This window comes from Akebia trifoliata, chromosome 8 (assembly GCF_017979445.1).
Source record: "Akebia trifoliata isolate Shusen 1 chromosome 8, ASM1797944v1, whole genome shotgun sequence".
NCBI classification, from domain to species: Eukaryota; Viridiplantae; Streptophyta; class Magnoliopsida; order Ranunculales; family Lardizabalaceae; genus Akebia; species Akebia trifoliata.
In genome coordinates this window covers 47,820,163-47,839,283 of record NC_141382.1, presented here as the reverse complement: position 1 = coordinate 47,839,283, position 19,121 = coordinate 47,820,163, and the positions used below count along the sequence as shown (strand labels likewise).

The 19,121-nt window shown below is 35.8% G+C and overlaps 2 protein-coding genes across 4 annotated transcripts; both read right to left on the bottom strand.

The window, feature by feature from the left end:
• Positions 1–1,930: 1,930 nt before the first annotated feature.
• On the bottom strand, positions 1,931–10,582 carry LOC147397344 (factor of DNA methylation 1-like). Its single transcript, XM_086452928.1, has 7 exons — positions 10,428–10,582; positions 7,085–7,978; positions 6,167–6,348; positions 5,429–5,518; positions 4,988–5,275; positions 4,341–4,550; positions 1,931–2,396 (listed from the first exon to the last, which is right to left on the bottom strand). The coding sequence occupies exons 2-7, from the start codon at positions 7,971–7,973 to the stop codon at positions 2,166–2,168; spliced, it is 1,890 nt and encodes a 629-aa protein (XP_086309054.1). The 5' UTR covers positions 7,974–7,978; positions 10,428–10,582; the 3' UTR covers positions 1,931–2,165.
• A 1,543-nt stretch (positions 10,583–12,125) lies between these two features.
• On the bottom strand, positions 12,126–18,453 carry LOC147397343 (protein FAR1-RELATED SEQUENCE 6-like). 3 transcript variants are annotated; one of them, XM_086452922.1, is made up of 8 exons: positions 18,260–18,453; positions 16,610–16,850; positions 16,092–16,151; positions 15,895–15,975; positions 14,028–15,807; positions 12,974–13,423; positions 12,699–12,880; positions 12,126–12,385 (listed from the first exon to the last, which is right to left on the bottom strand). In XM_086452922.1, exons 2-8 carry the CDS (start codon positions 16,613–16,615, stop codon positions 12,356–12,358), a joined length of 2,589 nt encoding a protein of 862 aa, XP_086309048.1. In that variant the 5' UTR covers positions 16,616–16,850; positions 18,260–18,453; the 3' UTR covers positions 12,126–12,355. The 3 variants fall into 3 exon arrangements, with proteins under 3 accessions (XP_086309048.1, XP_086309050.1, XP_086309049.1); XM_086452924.1 differs by having other exon boundaries at positions 12,974–13,408; positions 18,260–18,441; XM_086452923.1 differs by lacking the exon at positions 18,260–18,453 and adding an exon at positions 18,185–18,208.
• Positions 18,454–19,121: the final 668 nt, after the last annotated feature.

Sequence of the window (19,121 nt, the reverse complement as noted above, 5' to 3'; positions counted from 1 at the left end):
AATTCCCAACAGGTAGGTAGGTTTTTCTAAAACTTAAAACTCAGGTATGATAAAAGAGGCTGAGAAAAGTATTTTGGATATTTGAAATATTTTCAAGGTGGTGATCGGGGATATTAGCTTTAACCTCTACGAAATGCAAGATTAGGTACACCTCTCGATCAAAAGTCAAAAGTAAAGTCTTTTTTGTGGATGAATAAATTGTAATATATATATATATATATATATTTTCAAACTATCCTTCAAAAACTCAAATTACTAAATCAAAATTTCAATCAAGGGTAAATCTAATCTTACATTTTGTAGGGTTAAACCTAATGTCACCAATTTTGCAGGGTTAGTATTTTACCGTCAAAAAATTAAGGGGCAGCTAGAAAGAAAATCCTGTAGCAGTGTCCATCAAGAACCGGTTTTTGTCCAAATTGTTCATAAATAACCCACAGACCCATGGTTAAGACCCGGTTTTGGAGTGGGATTGGAACACAAAATTGAGTTTGAATCCATGTTGCTCCAATCAAACCATTCCAAATCGGTTCAGGCTTGAAATTAATTGATAAATAATTATTTATATTAAAAAAAAATTGATGGATTATTAGATGGTACAATCTCAAAAATTTATTTTATATCTAATGCATTCATACACGTTAAAATTCATGCCAAATTTTGAAGAAGCTTTGTAGCAAAATCAAAACCGAAACCATCTAATAAAATTCAAAAGCAGTTCCAATAAGAGAGAAAATAAGTTCGAGTGAGATAATATGGACATCAGTGTGGAGCAATTGGTGCAAGTTGAGGGTACTCCCAAAGAAAGGGAAGGCGGCAAAATTGTATGCATTCAAGAGCACATATCTCAACCAAGAACACGACTCTAGATAGAACTCATATGGGCAAGCATATACAGATGTACACCAAGAACTTCAAATTCAAACTAACTGACAAGAGCTCCACGTTGGCACATTAATGCTGACAAGAATAAGTTGGGATGACAATCACAGCATTGGAAATCAAAGAGAGTTACGAACGCACTTGTAACAAAAAGGAAACATCGGCAAAGGTTAGCAAATGAAACTAGTATAAGGAGGTAATTTGATTACTAGTGTTTTTGTATGATTTAGGAATTGAAAAATATGGACCTAAGAATCTAACTTAAGCATCGGAGTCTTCTTTGCTAGATACCACACTAGTGCCAAAGAGTAGAGTAGGGAAGGTTGTTCAAGTAGTAGGTCTGAAGGTGAAGGTGAAGGTGAAGGATTCATGTTGATGAACCTAACATACTTGTACCAAAGGATAATCAAGATGCACAACATTATGTATATCCCAACATTTCAGCCATCGTAAGTTTTTTGCACTTGGGCACTTCATCGATCAATGCCTCAGTTACTGATTCCAATAAACTACTGTTTCCGGAAAGGTGTGTTTTTCAGTGCCCAGTTATTCTTGCCAACTTGTTCACTGCATTGATTTCAATTCTTTTGGGGATGGCACATCCCAACGCAAAGGATAACTTGAACGTAGTTGGTGAAATAAGAAATGAGCACTTCTGTTGACATCTAAGAATAACACCAAAATAGGCGGTAAAACAAAAAAAGAAAACCAAGTGAAACAATGTAGGAATATATAAAGATGCACCAGCAAAGATGACAATAGTAAGAAGGTTTTTTATTTGGGTGGGGGGGAGAGTGGGGCATGTTTAAGGCTCCACAAGGAGAGAAAAAAAAATGTAACAGAGTGAAAAAAGAGTGCCGGCTTAACCTAAGATATAACTCTAGGTTCAACTAATTGGTGAAATAGAATTCATATTATCAACCCTAATAGTTGGGTCATCGCATTGTTGTTGATGATGATTCAATTTGTTCCAAAGAGAAGGATCTTTATCACGGGCAACTTCATTTGAATTCCATATCTCAATCGGTAAGTCAAAGAAAAACAGACATCAATCAAAACCATAAATTCCAACCACATTTTTTATAGAGAATACAGAGGCAGGTCTTGATTTCAAGTCCCCTCATAGGCCACCCTCAGGGATTTTCCCAGAAATTACATGGTGGGTGTGGGGGGAGGGGATACTGCACAAGTGCCCCAAGGATTAATTGGGTGCTCTAAGGGGGCCAGACACCTAGGTTTCCAAAAAAAAAAAAAAAAAGAACATTGGGACACTTAACTTTACCTTATAATCTTTTGCGCTTGGGTGCCTTCAATTGCTTCAGTATGAAACTGATGACCTCCTTTAATGTGGCTTTCCTATCTTCTTCGAAGTTCCAAAGCTCTGACACGGTATACCTCCCACTAGGGTTGTACTCATTTATCTCCTTCAAGGCTGTTGTGACAGCATCATAGACCTCATTCCCGAGCTCTTTCCTTAGAACTTTTAATTTTTCATCTTCTTCATCTATTATTTCCTACATCATCCATACCATTTGCAAATGGTTAATTTCTCATTCCTGGCTTACCTGAAGTGGGAAGTAGGATTCCTTCAACTCAAGCAATAGTCAAAGAGTATCAGAATGATTTACAATAATGTAAGCATGCTATATATATATATATATATAGATATAGAGGGTAGCGTTCTTTTGACAAAATCCTAGATGACATTCTAGACAAATCATTTTGTCTTATATGGGCTTAAAGTTTTGGAATGGGCTGATTTTTTGTGAGGACGATCTCTATGGTGAGAAAATCATCCTCACAAAAAATCAGCCAATTCTGAAATTTCTAACCCTAATTTACTAGTTGAAGAATCGTGAACTGTCAATTTTTTACCATTAGTTTGTAACCACTTTTTTTTTTTTTTGATAAATATAAGCTTATATTAAAAAACGGAGCGAGAAGAGGAGGTTGAGATAGCCTCCCAATACAAGATGAAAAAACAGTAAGAAAAAACAAAGAAAGGAAAAAAACTCCCCAAGAGGGGAGGACCTAATCACAAATAGCTTCCCAATTACTAACAAAATCATGGAAGCACACTCCCTCAAAGTCTCTACTCAACTTTGACCAAAGGAACAGAAATCCCAGAATCTCTAAAATCACAGAGTAAGTTGAGCTCTCCTTGCCATGAAATATTCTGTTGTTCCGTTCTCTCCAGAGACCCCAAGCAATGGCCGATGGAAGGATAGCCCAAAGGTGTTTTTTTCTCGAAGAGAAGATATTAAAAGTCAAACCCTCTAAAAGCGCAAAAAAAGATAATGGAAGAACCCAATCCACCTGAAAGCGAGAAAAGAAAAACATCCAAATAACATGGGAGAAAGAACAATGGATTAGGATATGATTAGCAGACTCCCCGTCCCTCGAGCAAAGAAAACAAAAATTAGGGGTGATCCACCCCCGACAAATCAATGTATCCAAAGTGAGGATTCTACCCAAAGAGGCAAGCCAGACAAAGAAAGACACCTTAGAAGGAACAAAAGCAGACCAAATGATAGAAGAAGAGAAAGAAACCTCACCCAGAGGGAGAAGGCAAGAATAGAAAGACTTGACAGAGAACTTCTTATCCTTAGCCTTGATCCATTCTCTTCTATCTTGCTCATTCTCTCTAAGTTGGATCGAGTTTAAGAGATCTAAGAAAGATGCAACCTCCATCAATTCCCAATCATTGAAATTCCTCCTAAATCCCAGATCCCAAGAATCAGTATACCCATTTCGAGTCAGACATTGCTTCACTGAATTATTCTTTTTTAAAGAGCAAGCGTACAAGGATGGAAATTGAGTCGACAGAGATGAAGTTCCACACCATCGATCCTCCCAAAATCTAACCTTATCCCCCAACCCCACTTTGAATCTAATCTCCCTATCAAATTTATCGACTCCCTTCAAAATGCCTCTCCACACACTACACCCATACGTACCTCTCGCCTCATCACTATACCAACCATAACCCTTCTCACCATATTTAGCCTGAATCACTCTATTCTACTGACCATATATTGTAACCACTTTTCATGGGTTAAGAAGTTTCAGAATTGGCTGATTTTTTGTGAGGATTATCTACTGACTATAGAGATCATTCTCACAAAAAATCAGCTAATTCCAAAACTTTTTAGCCATATAAGACAATACTTTGTCTAAAATGTTGTCTAGGATTTTGACAAAATAACCCGACCCATATACATATATATATAAACCAGTTTTTGATTTTTCAACTAGAAACTGTTATTGTCTATATAAGTGCATGTCAGCATAAAAATGCATAAAAAGAAATCACGAGATATTCCCACCCTTGTCAGAATAAATAGATGGTCATCATTACCATGTAAGCATACACATAGCCTTCACACCCGTAAGCACTGATACTATAAACAAATGCAGAAGATGCATAATAGAAGGAAAGAGATGGATATTTAACATACTTGGGGGTTCCATTCATCGCCCACAACTTTAAATGGATGCCATTCTGGTTTCTTGAGATTATCTTGCCACAAAGAGTATAATTTAGCAGATTTCCTTGCTGCTTCTGCTGGGAACCTTTCCTCACATGCAATTTGAAATGCTTTTTCGTCTAGCTCTCCCATTTTCTTGACTCCAATTGTAGTACGGCGACTTAACATCTCTTCCAAACCCTAATAAGCAAATGGAAATTTGTGATAAGAAAACTTGGATTCATTGTCATATGAAACATTTAGCAGTCAAGAAACGTTTTCACTGAATAAGTATAGCCGAAAGGCAAAATCAGGAGTGAAAATATTCAAGGGCATTTTAGGTAAAAGGCCCAATAGGATATAAAATGAAGGAAAGTCGATTGAGATGGTTTGGGTAAGTCCAACAAAGACCAATGAACATGCTTCAGTGCAAGTAGAAGACTCTAAAAAGGTGAGAGGAAGGCCATACATCACATGGTTGAGGTAGTACAAAGATTGGAAAAAATATGTAAGGGAAAAAAGATCTCTCTAGATAGAATTGAATGGAGAAAAAAGATTTATGTTGTCGATCCCAATACCTAAGTTTAAATATAAAAAATTATTATGTAGGTATAGCTCCAAAGAAAAAGAAAGCCCACCATAATTAACTCTTTGCGAGCTTCTTGTAGCTCATCATTGCTCCTGCGCTCCTTCACTATAAGTGTTTGATTCAAAGACTCCACATCATCCATTTCTTCTAATTTTTCTTCCAATTGTTTGGCCATCTCCATCATCTTCTGCTGGACTCCCTTATCATCTTCACCTCCCATATGCTTCATCACCTGTAACATTCCTTTCAGCTCCTCGATTTCTAACTCTAATTTCTGTTTGGCGTCCAATTGCTTCTCTAACTTTAGTATTTTATTCAGAGCCGCCTCTTTCTCCTTCTGCATATTTATATTCCCAAAAAAAACAAGAAATTACAGGAATTAGTCAATAAGATGGGATATAAGTTCTTTTGATAGGAATAAAGGATAGAAATGCTAACAAATATCTTTTAAGGACAATGATTGATCAAGGCCAAACATCAAGCAACACACCTTTTGCTCTTCAACCAACCTTAGGACATTCTCATCGGCCTTCCTCTGCTCCATGGATGCCATGTGAAGTGAATTATTTTTCACGACATTCTGAGAGGACAACAATTGGTATTAGTATCAAGAATCTCCACACATGACCTATGGTAGTTTGATTTAAACTGAGAACACAAAGATTGTGTACTGTTGACACTATATAACATATGGGGAGCAAATATGAATAAATGAATATTCTAGACTAATGAATTGGTCACTCACTTCTTGAATGAGGCATAATACAAAAGGACCAATATAATACCAATAAGCAACCTTTATTCATTCAAAGAGAAAAATAAGCTAAACTTGGATAGCTGAAAAAGGGGTGACTTACTAACAGCCAAAAACTGGAGCATCAGGCAGTAATGAATCTTAGCATATCTTTTGTCGACCACTCGCATAGCAAGTGATGCACCACAAACTGAATGGTTCTAGGTCTTTTGGACTGGTTTATAGATGGATCATGTAGATGATACTGAGGCCATCCAAAATTTATGTCAAACAGAAAACACTTTCGACATTCAGTATTCAACAATGAAGAAAAAGGGAGTGTTTTGTTCTAGGTTGTTGTAGACACGTGCCAAAGAAAAGGTTAGACTCTCTTCCACCTAAACCAGAACCGATTGCTCTAGTGACTGAATCTTCGGAGAGGTCATCAATGAAAATTTCAAATATAATCCACAATTTGACATGGAAGTGCATCACCTTAGTCAACTCCTCGTCGAGTTTTCTTCTTTCAAGTTCATTCATGGATTCACGCTTATTCAGTTCTCTAGACCGTCGTTGAAGTTCTATTCTCTGAGAGTCCAAATCAGATTTCAGCTTTTCATTCTCATAAAATATTCTACGAGCATGTTCACGTGCGCTACGCTGCATTTTCCTCATTTCTGATAAAGATGCAAGAATCATAAATATATGGTGCAATTGAAAATAGCATTCTGTTTGTACAGATAGAATATATATCAGTGTGAACGTCGGTTCAACAAGTTTTGAACCTAGATTTATGAAGAATCACTCTTGGAAAAAAAATCCCGATCATGTAAACGTGAAATCCAATGGTCAGGATTTATCCTCAGGATAAGTATCCTAAAGATATATATATATGGGTGGTGTTCAAAGGCCCTAAAGAGAGCCAACCATTTTTTCAATGTATGGGATAGAAGTTTCGGAATGCACTGATTTTTAGTGAGGATGATCTCTATGATGAGGAGATCATCCTCACAAAACATCAGCCCATTCTGAAGATTCTAACCTCATCAAAAGTGCTTTACAAAAATTGGACAGTCCACGATTCTTCAACTTGTAAACTAGGGTTAGAAGTTTCAGAATGAGCTTATTTTTGGTGAAGATGATCTCTTCACGCATTCCGAAACTTCTAACCACTATTTTGAAAAATGTTTGGCTCTCTTCAGGGCCTCCGAAAGCTTCCCATATATATATGGGTCGGGTTCAACAGCCAAAGTCCGAGACAAAGTGTTTTGTCCTATATGGGATAAAAGTTTTGGAATGAGCTGATCACAAAAAAATCAACCCATTCCAAAACTTTTAGCCCATATAGGACAAAACTTTGGCTCCCATTTTGGCAACCGAACGCTGTCCTATAGAAAGAGAGAGTGGACAAACCTTCGTTGTATGCGAATTGTAGTTTGTCCCTATCTTCAATCATCCTATCCAGAGATCTACTTGTCTCATTATACTTAGCTTGCCATTTGTTTAGATCTTCATTCTTAACATCAATTTCATTGCTTAGACTAGCTACAATGTTTTGCTTTTCCTGTTTCGCTGCTTGCACGATATCAGCTATGGTCTTTAAATCTCCATTCCGGCGGAGATAATCCCCAATTGGTCCTTCAGAATTATAATCATCCGCCCGTGCAAACCATCCATAAATACTTGAAACACTGTTCCCTTTCTGTTCGTTCCAGTCCTTTTTACCTTGGTGATCAGCTTCAAATGCTTTCTCAAACGCCATTGCATCCTTGAAACCTGTCCAATCTTGACTGAAATCTATTACAGCGTATCCAGCATTGTCTTGGTCGTCCCATAACATGTGAACCTCTATAGGCCTATAAGTAGAAAGTGAGCTTCTCAATGAAGATATATTTCCATCCCCCAACTCAGAAGGAAGGTTAACAATGATGCCTGTCCAAGGCCAAACAAACAGATCATCTTGTTCAGGGGGCCTATGAACAGGTTTGGGCTCAACCATAGGTTGTGTGGGACCCGATGCATCGGCAAAATCTGTTTCCAAGTATTTTGCGAGAGCAAGGTGGTTTGCTCTTTGCTTTGCAGTTCTGTTTGATGAACCTTTACCCACTCCTGAAGCATGTTGAAGGAGGTCCTTGTAACGGTAATCTTGTTTCTTCTTCCCCGTACAGAACGGGCATCTCAAGTTGGCATTTGGATATTTTACCTTGAGCTTTCCAGCTTTCAGTTCTTCATATGGTTTTTCTTTATAGTTACTGATCTCAGATTCACTTATATCTGAATCTTCCTCTGAATTATACTCCATAGAGCCTGCGCACAAGTGAACAGGAATAATTCAAATACGATAGTGGGCAATGTTTCTTTTTTTTTTAATAAAGAAAATGCAAGTTATGAGACAAACAAAGAAAGCTTTAAAGGAAACCATTATTCATAATGAGACTGAACCAACACATAATAATACTTTTTAAATGTGTAACCTTCAACACATTTAGCATATCACAGTCACAAACATTGAGAGTTGTAACCTGAAGCATCATTTGGAGAAACCAGACTAATTACCGTTTCAGTTAGGAAACTCATGTTAGGTCTTAGAGAAGCATATAACCCTTGTTGTGTCTTGACTGCCCAACATTCAGTTCCATAGGCATAGCTAGTCTTAGTGGTGTCTTGTAAAATTTTCAATTTAGTTTGATTTGCACTTGTCAATTACATAATACCCCAGAAATGCATCTCCATTTTTGCCATCCAGCACAAACTCTATTGGTCATATCCTGACCAAGAATCTGGTCATACCTTTTAAAAATATATATTCTTCAAGGAACATTTAAAGGCTAAATAGCCAACAAGAGTGGTCTTTTATATACTATACAAAATAAATGGCAGGAAAATTAACCAATTTTTATTATTATTACAGACAGTATGCATATACATAATTCAAGACATTTGAACAAATGATGTATTTCAGCACTAAGTCAATTAAAAATAGTGTTTTGTTCATAAGTGACTAAAAAATAGTATTACTGAATAATATTGGACATTTTAGTTTAATATACAGTCACAAGACACGAAAACTGGAAGAAATAGACCAAATGGGAAGAGAGAGTATATATATATATTTCAATTGAAAGCTGAATGAGAAAACACGAAAAGAACCAGGGAGAAGCTTTAGGAGGAAATACAAACAATGCATGTGATACCAATTAAGTGATTTCAAGCACAAATTTCTAAAGAATTCGGTAGGGGATGGTCACGTATAGTCCTAGAAATAGGTGCGCATAACAGAACCTACAAGAGTCTTAGTAGAGATAAAATAAAAGAACATATGCTTCATGTAAAGGTTTCAAATCACAATTTCAACATCAATTTCGATCTTCACCAACAACAGAAGTGAAACATAAAAATTCGCAATCTTCAAACTGCTGTAAAATATAAGCATTACCCAAAATCGATTGAAACTAAAAAATATGGAAATTTTCAAAATGGCTAAAAATTGAAACAAAATGTCGGAAATTTAAAGATGTAGGTTAAATCCAACTAGAAGGAAAACTTTGAAACAAGTTAAATCCCTTGAATGGATGACCGAGGTAGTGAGAGAAAGATTTGTATAAGAATGTTTTTTAACAAAAGACATGACTATGGTCATCGTGGAATGACGGAACATGACTTATCTCTCTTGTATACCCAAGATAGTTAGGATAGGCTACAGCAGCGGAGCTAGTAAGGAGCCTGTGGGGTCAATTGCCCCACAAAACTTTGAGATAACCCTGAATATTCAACTCACTAAATGCCCCATTTGCCCACACGGCCCCACTCCCTCACCTCCCTCCCTCCAATTCTTCCCCCCCCCCTTTTAATTTTTGAAAATTACATTGCCTCTTGACTGGGCCTTCTCTCATTGACTAATTGGAAAAGACCTAAATATCATTTTCTTCAACTTCCAACCAAAAACCTCTGAATTTCTCTCCAAAACCATTCATCTTCAAGCTCTTTTAACTGTACCATTAACTATAGTTTGCACCACTACAATATAATCCTGGCTCCGCCCCTGATAGGCTATGATGATGATGTAAATGACAAGCAAAGCAGTTATGAGTATGGTGTAAAGATTCATACCATTTCAGAATGTTTTAGTTGAGACCCGAACAAAACATAGAATGTCTGGGTATGTTTGGGAATATCTCGAAATGTTTCAGTCAAGACACTGTTGGATTTTCTCCTAACTGAAATATTACTTTAAGATGAGATTTTAAACCGTGGTTACGAGTGGGATTAAAATAAGAGTACAATGCATCACTCTACATGGTCATGACATACTTCTCTTAGACATTTCATCAAACAATTTGCATATACGTCGAAATATATACCCCTTAAATGGAAAATTTTAGGAAGGCTGAAAATGAAATAGTAAGTAAAGATCTAAAGTTACATGCCTTCACAGAAGATCTAAACTAACCCAAATAATTGAGGTAAAAAAGGTATAAAATTAATGATAATGGCATCATTTTGAGTGCAAAAATGCAAATCTAGCTCAGAGGGTTTCTTCATGATAACTTAATTTAAGTGTGATCCTCAACTATTTTTATCTAACAAGTGACAACTACTCATGCATGTCTTTATTCGTTCATAAATTACAAGATCAAACATCAAAACAAGTAAACTTTGGAGGGAAAATCACCCAACAAAATTCAACAGGCTTAAGAGAAAATTTAGAAACCCTACTAAAGGGAAGAGAGAGAGAGAGAGAGAGGGGAGACAATACTGAAGATAAATGTGGATGAAACCAAGGAGCTTCTTCAGTTGTCGAACAGACACAGTCACAGAGAGAGACTTGGGATAAAGCAGCAAAATTGCTGCCATGCCACTACAAGAAATTCATGTTTACAGAAAGAAGAAACAACCTAAGGTGTTGATCACAAATACCTATCTCCCATGTTTTGATTAACCATGTGTGTGGCACCCTGGACGTGGCGTGTGCTAAAGTAGATATACAGTTGTGTATCCCAAGAAAAAAGATATATGATTCTAACTCATACCAAGTCAAAGAATGTATGTGGGAGGGGCTACTCTATTATAAATGATTTGATGTAAGAATAATGATTTTCTAACCCTCCCCTCTCACATAATCATAGATCATTTACCTCGGAATACGTAAAATCATAAATCTTGTCTTGAGCATCCCTAAGAAAATGATCTACGATTCTATGATGGGAGTGTCAGACTATCACGAGTCTTTATTGTAAAGTCAATATAATAATGATGTTTTTTTTTTTTTCCTAAAGATTCTATTGCCATACTAATTTTTGCTAATGCCACCCCAATTCTTATGTAAATACCTAAGAATTAAGTACATCTTGGAGTGACGTTTGCAAAAGTTGGTGTGTGGCAATAGCAGTTCTTTAAAATTTAAAAAAAAATCATCCATCATCAAATTTCCCTTTTTATAAAGAATTCACACAAAAAAATATAAATTATTCTACCTTTTATGATTATTTCTTCGACTACTTTTATGTTTCTTGCTTAGGTTATTAGATTTTCTTTTTCTCTATCTTCAAATTTAAGGACCCCTGAAGTGCAAATTAGTTTTTTTATTTGGTTGGTCAAAATATTGAATAATTAGGATTAATTTTGATCTAAGAAATCTTTAATCAATAGTTTCAACGGCTCAGATTAATGATAGTACGCTTTAAATGATATGGGTGAGAGGTATGGTAACAAAATGATTACTTTTTTTTTTTCTTTTTTTTTCACTGTCGTTTAGTCAACCAACCTGAAACCCAAATACTATTTACATATTCTATCCTTGAAATAAAGTTGAAAACTAGCATATTAATCATTTTTTCTAATATTATATAGAGAAATACTTTCCTTACAAACTTAGTAACAACTCCATGTGAAATCCAAAATCATACGGATGTAGATTACAGAATTTTATGAATTTTCAGAAAAATTTCTATATAAAATTGTTTATTGACATTGAATTTTAATTTTAAAATTAGGAATTCTATGGCTGTCCATTTTCAAAATCTTGGATCAAGTCTTAAAAAAAAAAAAAATCCAAATTTTATCATGAAATCCTGATGGTTTTGGTGGTGGATCGTCAATGTGGCAATCCATGAGGGTTTGATGACCCTCAATAAGATTAGAAATCTTATAATATCCAATATGTTGTACACAAAAAGATTGTCATTTGTTTATTAAAAACCTATAAATCATGCTAGATTCCTTTTCTTTCTTTTTCTTTTAAATAAATATTTCCTCCTCTTCCTTCACTTTCAGAACTCACCCAAATAGACAAAAGTAATTTTTTTTTTTTCTCGATTGAATAATTTTGTCACCTAAACATTTAAAGTTAGTGTTAAGAAAATAAGTTTCCCATGAAAAAAAAATGATTTACAAACAATTTCTCAACCACCATAACTATTCCAAAAAACAATTGGTCCCAGGGAGAACAAAGCCATCACAGTAGGAAGCATAAATGTTATATCACACCTGTTTTATGGTTAAATATCATTAAAATATCTAAAATATTTAGTTCTAATCTCAGGTGGAATTTGGATTTCCATCTCAGTATCATCGAATACATGCATAAGTTGGTAGAAAGCTGCATAAATCAGCTAAACATCAGCATCCGCTGTCATTGAGCGGAACAACCATTAATGGGATGGACATTCGATCTCCATCCAAACGTCAGCCCAACCTCGCTTCGCTTTGAAGGACCTTAAAAAATAATAACAAGAATGATTAGGACTTGGCAGATTAACAAATTAAAAATCACAAAATCCAGACAAAAGTGGGGGAAAAAAAAAAAAGGTTAGTATCAGAACGAGCATGAAAGATTTCAACAACTGACGTGGCATGTTCAACAGAAAACATTTTCACTCAGTAAAATCAACAATGATGAAAACGGTATGATTTCTTCTAGGTTGTCTTATAGACGTGTGCCTAAGAAAAGGTTAGCGATTTAATCTTCAGAGAGGTCATCAATAAACATCTCAAATATAATCCAGAATTCGACGTGTAAGAGCATCACCTTATTCATCTCCTCGTTGAGTTTTCTTCTTTCGAGTTCATTTAGGGTTTCGCGTTCGTCCAGTTCTTTGGACCGCCGTTCAAGTTCTATTCTCTGAGACTCCAAATCAGACTTCAGCTTTTCATTCTCATAAATAATCCTACGAAAATGTTCATGTGCCCTACGCTGCATTTTCCTCAATTCTGATAAAGATGCAAGGATCATGAATATATGGTGCATAAGAAACACGTTAGAGAGAGAGAGAGAGAGAGAGAGTATGGTGATAGTGTACAAACCTTCATTGTAAGAGTGGTGTAGTTTGTCATTCTCTTCAATCATCCTCTCTAGGGATCCACTTATCTCATTGTACTCAGCTTGCCACTTATCTAGATCTTCAGTCTCAACAGGTTCTGGCTCAAACATAGATTGGGTAGGACCCGGTGCATCAGCCAAGTCTGTTTCCGAGTATTTTGTTAGAGTGAGTTGGTTTGCTCTTTGCTTTGGGCTTCTGTTTGATGAACCTTGACCCACTCCTGAGGCACATTGAAAGTGGTCCTTGTAATGGTAATCTTGTTTCTTCTTCCCCATACAGCAGTGGCATCTCAAGGAGGCATTTGGATATTTTACTTTGTGCTTTCCAGCCTTCCGTTCTTCGGATGGTTTTTCTTTATAGCTACTGATCTCAGATCCGCTTCTATCTGAATCTTCTTCTGAATCATACTCCATAGAATCTGCACACAGGTGAACTGGAATAATTCAAATAAAATACCACGATTCATAATGAGACTGAACTGACATGTAATAAAGATTTTGTAAATGCATAAACTTAAACACACTGAGCATATCACGGTGGCAAACATTGAACATTGTAACCAGAAGCATCAATTGGAGAAACCTGGGACTGATTACTATTTGAGTTAGGTAACTCAAATCCACAAGCTTAACCTTGACTTTCTACCTTGCAGAGATGGCAGAAGTTTAGAGAAGTTATATTTATGGAAGTATTCAAACTCAAAAATACAGGACAATGTTAACGGTCAGAGAAGCATTGAACTCACATTATGTCTTGACTGCCCAACATTCAGTGCCATAGGCATAGCTAGTCTTAGTGGTTTCTTGTAAATTTGCAGTTTAGTTTGATTGGTACAAGTTTTACATAATACACCACAAGTGCATATCCACTTTTTCCATCCAGCACTACCTCTATTGGTCTAATCCTGACCAAGAATCTGGTCATACCTTTAGAAAGGAATATTTGAAGGCAAAATACCCTACAAAAGTTGTCTTTTCTATCAACAAGAAGAAGAATAAGAAGTAGAACAAGTAGCAAAAGAATGTAGGCCTTCTTACTTGATACAGATCGATGTTTGTCCCTCTTGCTCTTCTTTGCTTCCGGCTGATCCAAATGGGAGGATTGTGGGTCCGACATCTCCCTCAACCTTTTCAAAAGATTGATTTTTACATCATCACCAACTTCATCAAATCTATTCATAAAGTTAACTACGTCGGGAAAGCAGTCGTGATCAGTAAGAGAGATTTCTGTGGGCACACTGGATAGTTTCTTCCAATGTGAATCAATATGTGAGAGAGGAATGGTGCTACCTTTAAGCTTGTACTGTGCAATCTCACATGCACAAGGAAGTCCATGTGTACGACGAATGACACATCCACAAATATTTGCCTCAGACCCAAATGAATCACCACGTTCATTCTCATCAAGAATTATATCGAGTGCATGTTTAGAAATCAAACCCCTCAGATTATTAAACATCATCCCACTAAAATCAGGCATCACTGTTTGTAAACTTTTCTCAAAAGAAGCCCTAATGTCAGTACGCTGCAACTCCAGTAAGGTGTGGATGGTAGGAAATGACGTGGAAAATGAATCTTGTGATGTCCTAAGTTGTTTCTTCAATTTTGCATGTGCACTATCTACTCTATTGATTATAGTATTTCCAAAGTGCATATACTGATCGGTCCATGCTGCTACGAAACATTCCTTATATGGTGTTAACCAATTGTTCTTCACGTACGATAGAGCACGTGGATATTTTTCTGAAAAATCATTCTCAAGTGATGCTAGGAGATCCTCATACTCACTCTCGGTGGAAGATACGACCAAAGCATTCCACGACATTATGAATTTATCCCAAACTTCTTTTGCTTCAAACATTGGTTTGCACTTCGTCACTATATTTTTTGATATGCGTTGACGGCAAAGGAAGTTTTGCGCTTTTGGAAAGACCCTCTTGATGGCATTCATTAGAGCAGGTTCCTTATCTGTAACAATGATCGATGGGAGTGACTTTGGATATAAAATTAACTTCATACGTTCCAATGCCCAAATATAATTATCTTCATTCTCAACCTCCATATAAACAAATGCAAACGAGAATGTCTTTACGGTAGATGTAACCCCAACAATCTCCAATAGTGGGTACTCATACCTGTTGTTCTTGTACGTGCAATCCATAAGAAATATACTAGGGAAACACTGGGCAAGCTGAATAGACTCTGGGTGAGCCCAAAACAAATCTCTGACCTTGTCAGAACCTTGAATACTTCTATGCCATTCCATGTAACCTCGTTCGGCCAACATCTGCAACAAAATTTGCATCTGAGATTTTCCATCCTTTTCAATAAATTTCATATGTGCTCGAGCATTGTAAATTGTCGTCAGAGTAGATGCATTTTGGCCATCTCTCTCCTTTATGGCTCTTAGTACATCTTTTGGTTTGACACCTGCTATCGACATTTCATGCAAAATTTGTTTTTCATTCGGAGTGAGTCTCCCAGCATATGAGTGACCTTCAAAATTATCTGCGATTGGATGGTTATGAGTACCACAAACAACAGTAAGCTTCCATTGGTCACCTCCAGGCAACTTCATACCTATCAACGAAAATGGGCATCCACACCTTTTTGTTCCTGATCGTCGAGTTGGCTTCTCAATTTCCACCACTTTTTTTGACCCCTTTCCCCTGTATTTTCCACCTCTCTCACAACCGAAATTGATCTTAGGGGTCTTACCCGTCTGACTGTAGTCTGATCTTGCTACTACAACGACTGTTCCAACTGTTTTACCAACTTCTCTAACCCATTTAAATAGTTCATCACGACTATTAAAGACCTACAAATCAATAAGAAAAATATTCATAACATACCATCACAAATTAATAACTAAAAATAGACCAATGCAAAATGATAAATAACATACCTCGTCAGTGGTAAAGGTATCCGTGAAATCCAATATTTCAGATGATTCATTACTACTTGGATGTTTAATTGATATTGGTACCTATATTAAAAGGAATTTCAACAAAATCTCCACATTCGCTAATTCAAAAAAAGGAAGTTCATTGTAATAAACAAAGAAAACTTAAAAATAAAAAAAAGGAAAATAAATATTCTTACAAGTTCTTCAGAAGAGCATTGCACTTCAGAAAGGTTCACAACATCATTAGTTGGTGATACCTAAAATCATAAATTTAAAAATCAAGTAAAAAAATAAAGAAATAATTATATTGAATTGCACTTCAGAAAGGTTCACAACATCATAAGTTGGTGATACCTAAAATCATAAATTTAAAAATCAAGTAAAAAAATAAAGAAATAATTATATTGAACTCAAATTTGAGCACCCAATTTTTTATGATTTTTTGTTTCTGTCGATAGTCCAATGTTAACACAGATAGATCCATGTCAGTAAGCCCCGATCGACATGTCTAGTTCCATGTCAACACTAGCCGTCAACATTAGCATGTCCACACAAACAAAAACTAAATAAAAATAAAAATTGGGTGCATGCAATGCAAAATGCCTGAAGACATTTCCCTTGAGTTTATTGAGTTCACCATTGCCTTTTCTTGAATTCAATGGTGATTCCATACAAAGTATAAAAAAACAAATCAAACTTTGGGTGAAAAACCCACCTCCATTGTTGTAATCTTCAAAAATCTAAAGCTTGGAAGATTTAAAGAGGAGAAATCGACCAAAATCACGAAAAATGGTATGAAAACCAGGTTGTTCACTTCGTCTTCTACCCGCAAGGCACGAACTCTTTTAGGGCTTCTTCTCTTTGAACATGGTGTGTGCAGATATTAAAAGTTGAAGGAAATTTTTTTCATTTCAAAAGTTGTGTAATTTTCGCTCAAGGGGGTGCACATACTGAATCTGGTAGGTGAAAACAGAACAATCCTTTAGTTTAATAAATAACCACAAGACACAAACACATAAAGAAGTAGACAAAATAGGTAAAAAGAGTAGACTGGAGAAAACTATCACATAATTTTTATTTTTATTTTCAATTTAAAGCTAAATGAGAAAACATAAAAAGAACCAGCAAGAACCTTTCAGATGAAATAAGAGAATGCATGTAATCCCCGTTAAGTGATTCAAGCAAAGAAGTTCTAAAGAATTCAGGTAGGGGTTGGTCACGTATAATAGGCTCACACAACATAACCTACAGTAGTCTTAGTAGAAGATAAAAAAGAAAAAAACTATGCTTCATATCCAGGATTTAAATCACAATTTCAACATCAATTTTGATCTTCATTGAAACTGAAATGAAACATTAAAAAAAAAATCTGCATTTCTTTGGAATTTCATCAAAATGCTATGAAATACAAGCGTTAACCAAACTCGATTGAAATTTAGGGTTATGGAAATTTTCAAAATGGCTCAAAATCAAAACAAGACTCATACAAAAGATATTGACCCAATGTTTGTGAATGTTTTAGTTGAGAAAATCTTGGATTTTCTCCTAAGTGAAATATTGTTTCAAGCATGGTTTTAAATCTCGTCTGAGACCGAGACGACTCGTCTGATACGTCTCGGTATCGACCACCAACAAGACGGACATATAAGTCAAACGTCTCAGACGAGACTTAAAATCACAGTTCATTTTTCTCATTGTTTAATGAGACGACTCAAACATATCGGAAAACTTGTCCAAGACGACTCTGTCTAGTTCATGAATGAGACATCAAAACAAGTTTTAAAACCAAGGTTTCAAGACGAGATTTTAACCTTTCATACTTAGGAGTGGTATTAAAATAAGAGTACAATGCATCCTTTTACATGGTCACGGCATACTTCTCTTAGACATTTCATCAAACACTTTGCATACACATTCGATAAATTTCAAAACCATAAACCACTTAACCATAAACACAAAAGATACATCTCTAAACAGAATTTATCCCAAAAAGGGATTTTGGGAGCCATAATAATTGGAGTAAAAGGTACATAATTAGTGATGATGAGATCATTTCGAGTGACACAAATCACAAATGCAAATCCAAAACAGTGGATTTTCTTCATGATTAGCTTGATTTAACGAAGATCCCAAACTGTTTTTATCTAACAACTAACTCATGCATGCGTATATCGTTTCATAGATCAATCACAAGATCAAGTTAAGTTAGGATGGAAAATCACACAATAAAATTTAAAAAGATTTAAGAAAATTTTCTAAAACCCTAATAAAGAAAAGAGAGAGACCGTACAGAAGACAAATGTAGATGAAACCTAAGGAGATTCTTCCATTGTAGAACAGAGACAGAGAGAGAGAGAGATTTTACCTGAAATCGAGCGGAGGTGATGGCTTTTTGCAGAAACAGAGAGAACGCGGGAGATGATCTTCTGAACGGGTTTTGTTGACGTGTGCCCTAAGGGCACATATGAAGATGCATTAATGACACCTTGGAAAACAGCGAGAGTATTAAATACACCTCAACAGTCACGCAACCTAATGATAAAAGTTCTCTGGATGGTCCGTTCAGGATACTTGTCCAGACAGGACCCTTTCTCTTTTGCCACGTGGAATTTGACTTGCCTGTGAGAAAGTATTTACATCTTCTTTACTATTATAATGGGAGAAGTTGGAGTGACCATAAATAACCCCAACTCTTATATTTAAATTTAATATGATCAAGGTTATTTTAATAAAAATAAATAAAATTGTAATTTAGTTGCTTGATTTTCAAAATTACAAAGGATTGCGATAAACTGATGTGTGATGACGCGGTCAACGTGGCATGTAAACAGAATCACATATTTTTTTCTTCGAAATACAAAAGATCCCAATGTATTTTAAACTCCTAATAATTATAATGAATTAGTATCAGAGAAAGAAAAACAAATTTATAGGAGTGATGAACTTTGTTATTATTTTTATTTTAAGTCATGATTTTTTGACGCCCCCCTCTGACACATGCCCCCTAACGTGGCATGGGTTAGAACCATATATTTTTTTTTCCCAGGATACACAATTATACATCCTCACATCAGGGGGTGTGTGTCAAAGAGGGATGTTAGAAAATCATTACTTCAATTTTTTTTCAAGACTATTTATATGTCCTTGTCGTGCAATGGACTATGGGTACATTTAATCATAGCATAGATTAAAGTAAGATAAGATGCGATTCGTGTCTCATTCCTAAA

Coding starts and splice junctions, on each gene's coding strand:
- LOC147397343 (XM_086452922.1), bottom strand. Junction 13,424..14,027: donor CAAACATCGATCTGTATCAA/GTAAGAAGGCCT, acceptor GAATTATTCCAG/TTCACCTGTGTGCAGATTCT. Junction 12,881..12,973: donor ACACCACTCTTACAATGAAG/GTTTGTACACTA, acceptor CATCTTTATCAG/AATTGAGGAAAATGCAGCGT.
- LOC147397344 (XM_086452928.1), bottom strand. CDS start 7,973: ATGGAGTATAATTCAGAGGAAGATTCAGATATAAGTGAATCTGAGATC. Junction 5,276..5,428: donor GGTTGGTTGAAGAGCAAAAG/GTGTGTTGCTTG, acceptor ATAAATATGCAG/AAGGAGAAAGAGGCGGCTCT. Junction 4,551..4,987: donor CTCGCAAAGAGTTAATTATG/GTGGGCTTTCTT, acceptor TTTGCTTATTAG/GGTTTGGAAGAGATGTTAAG.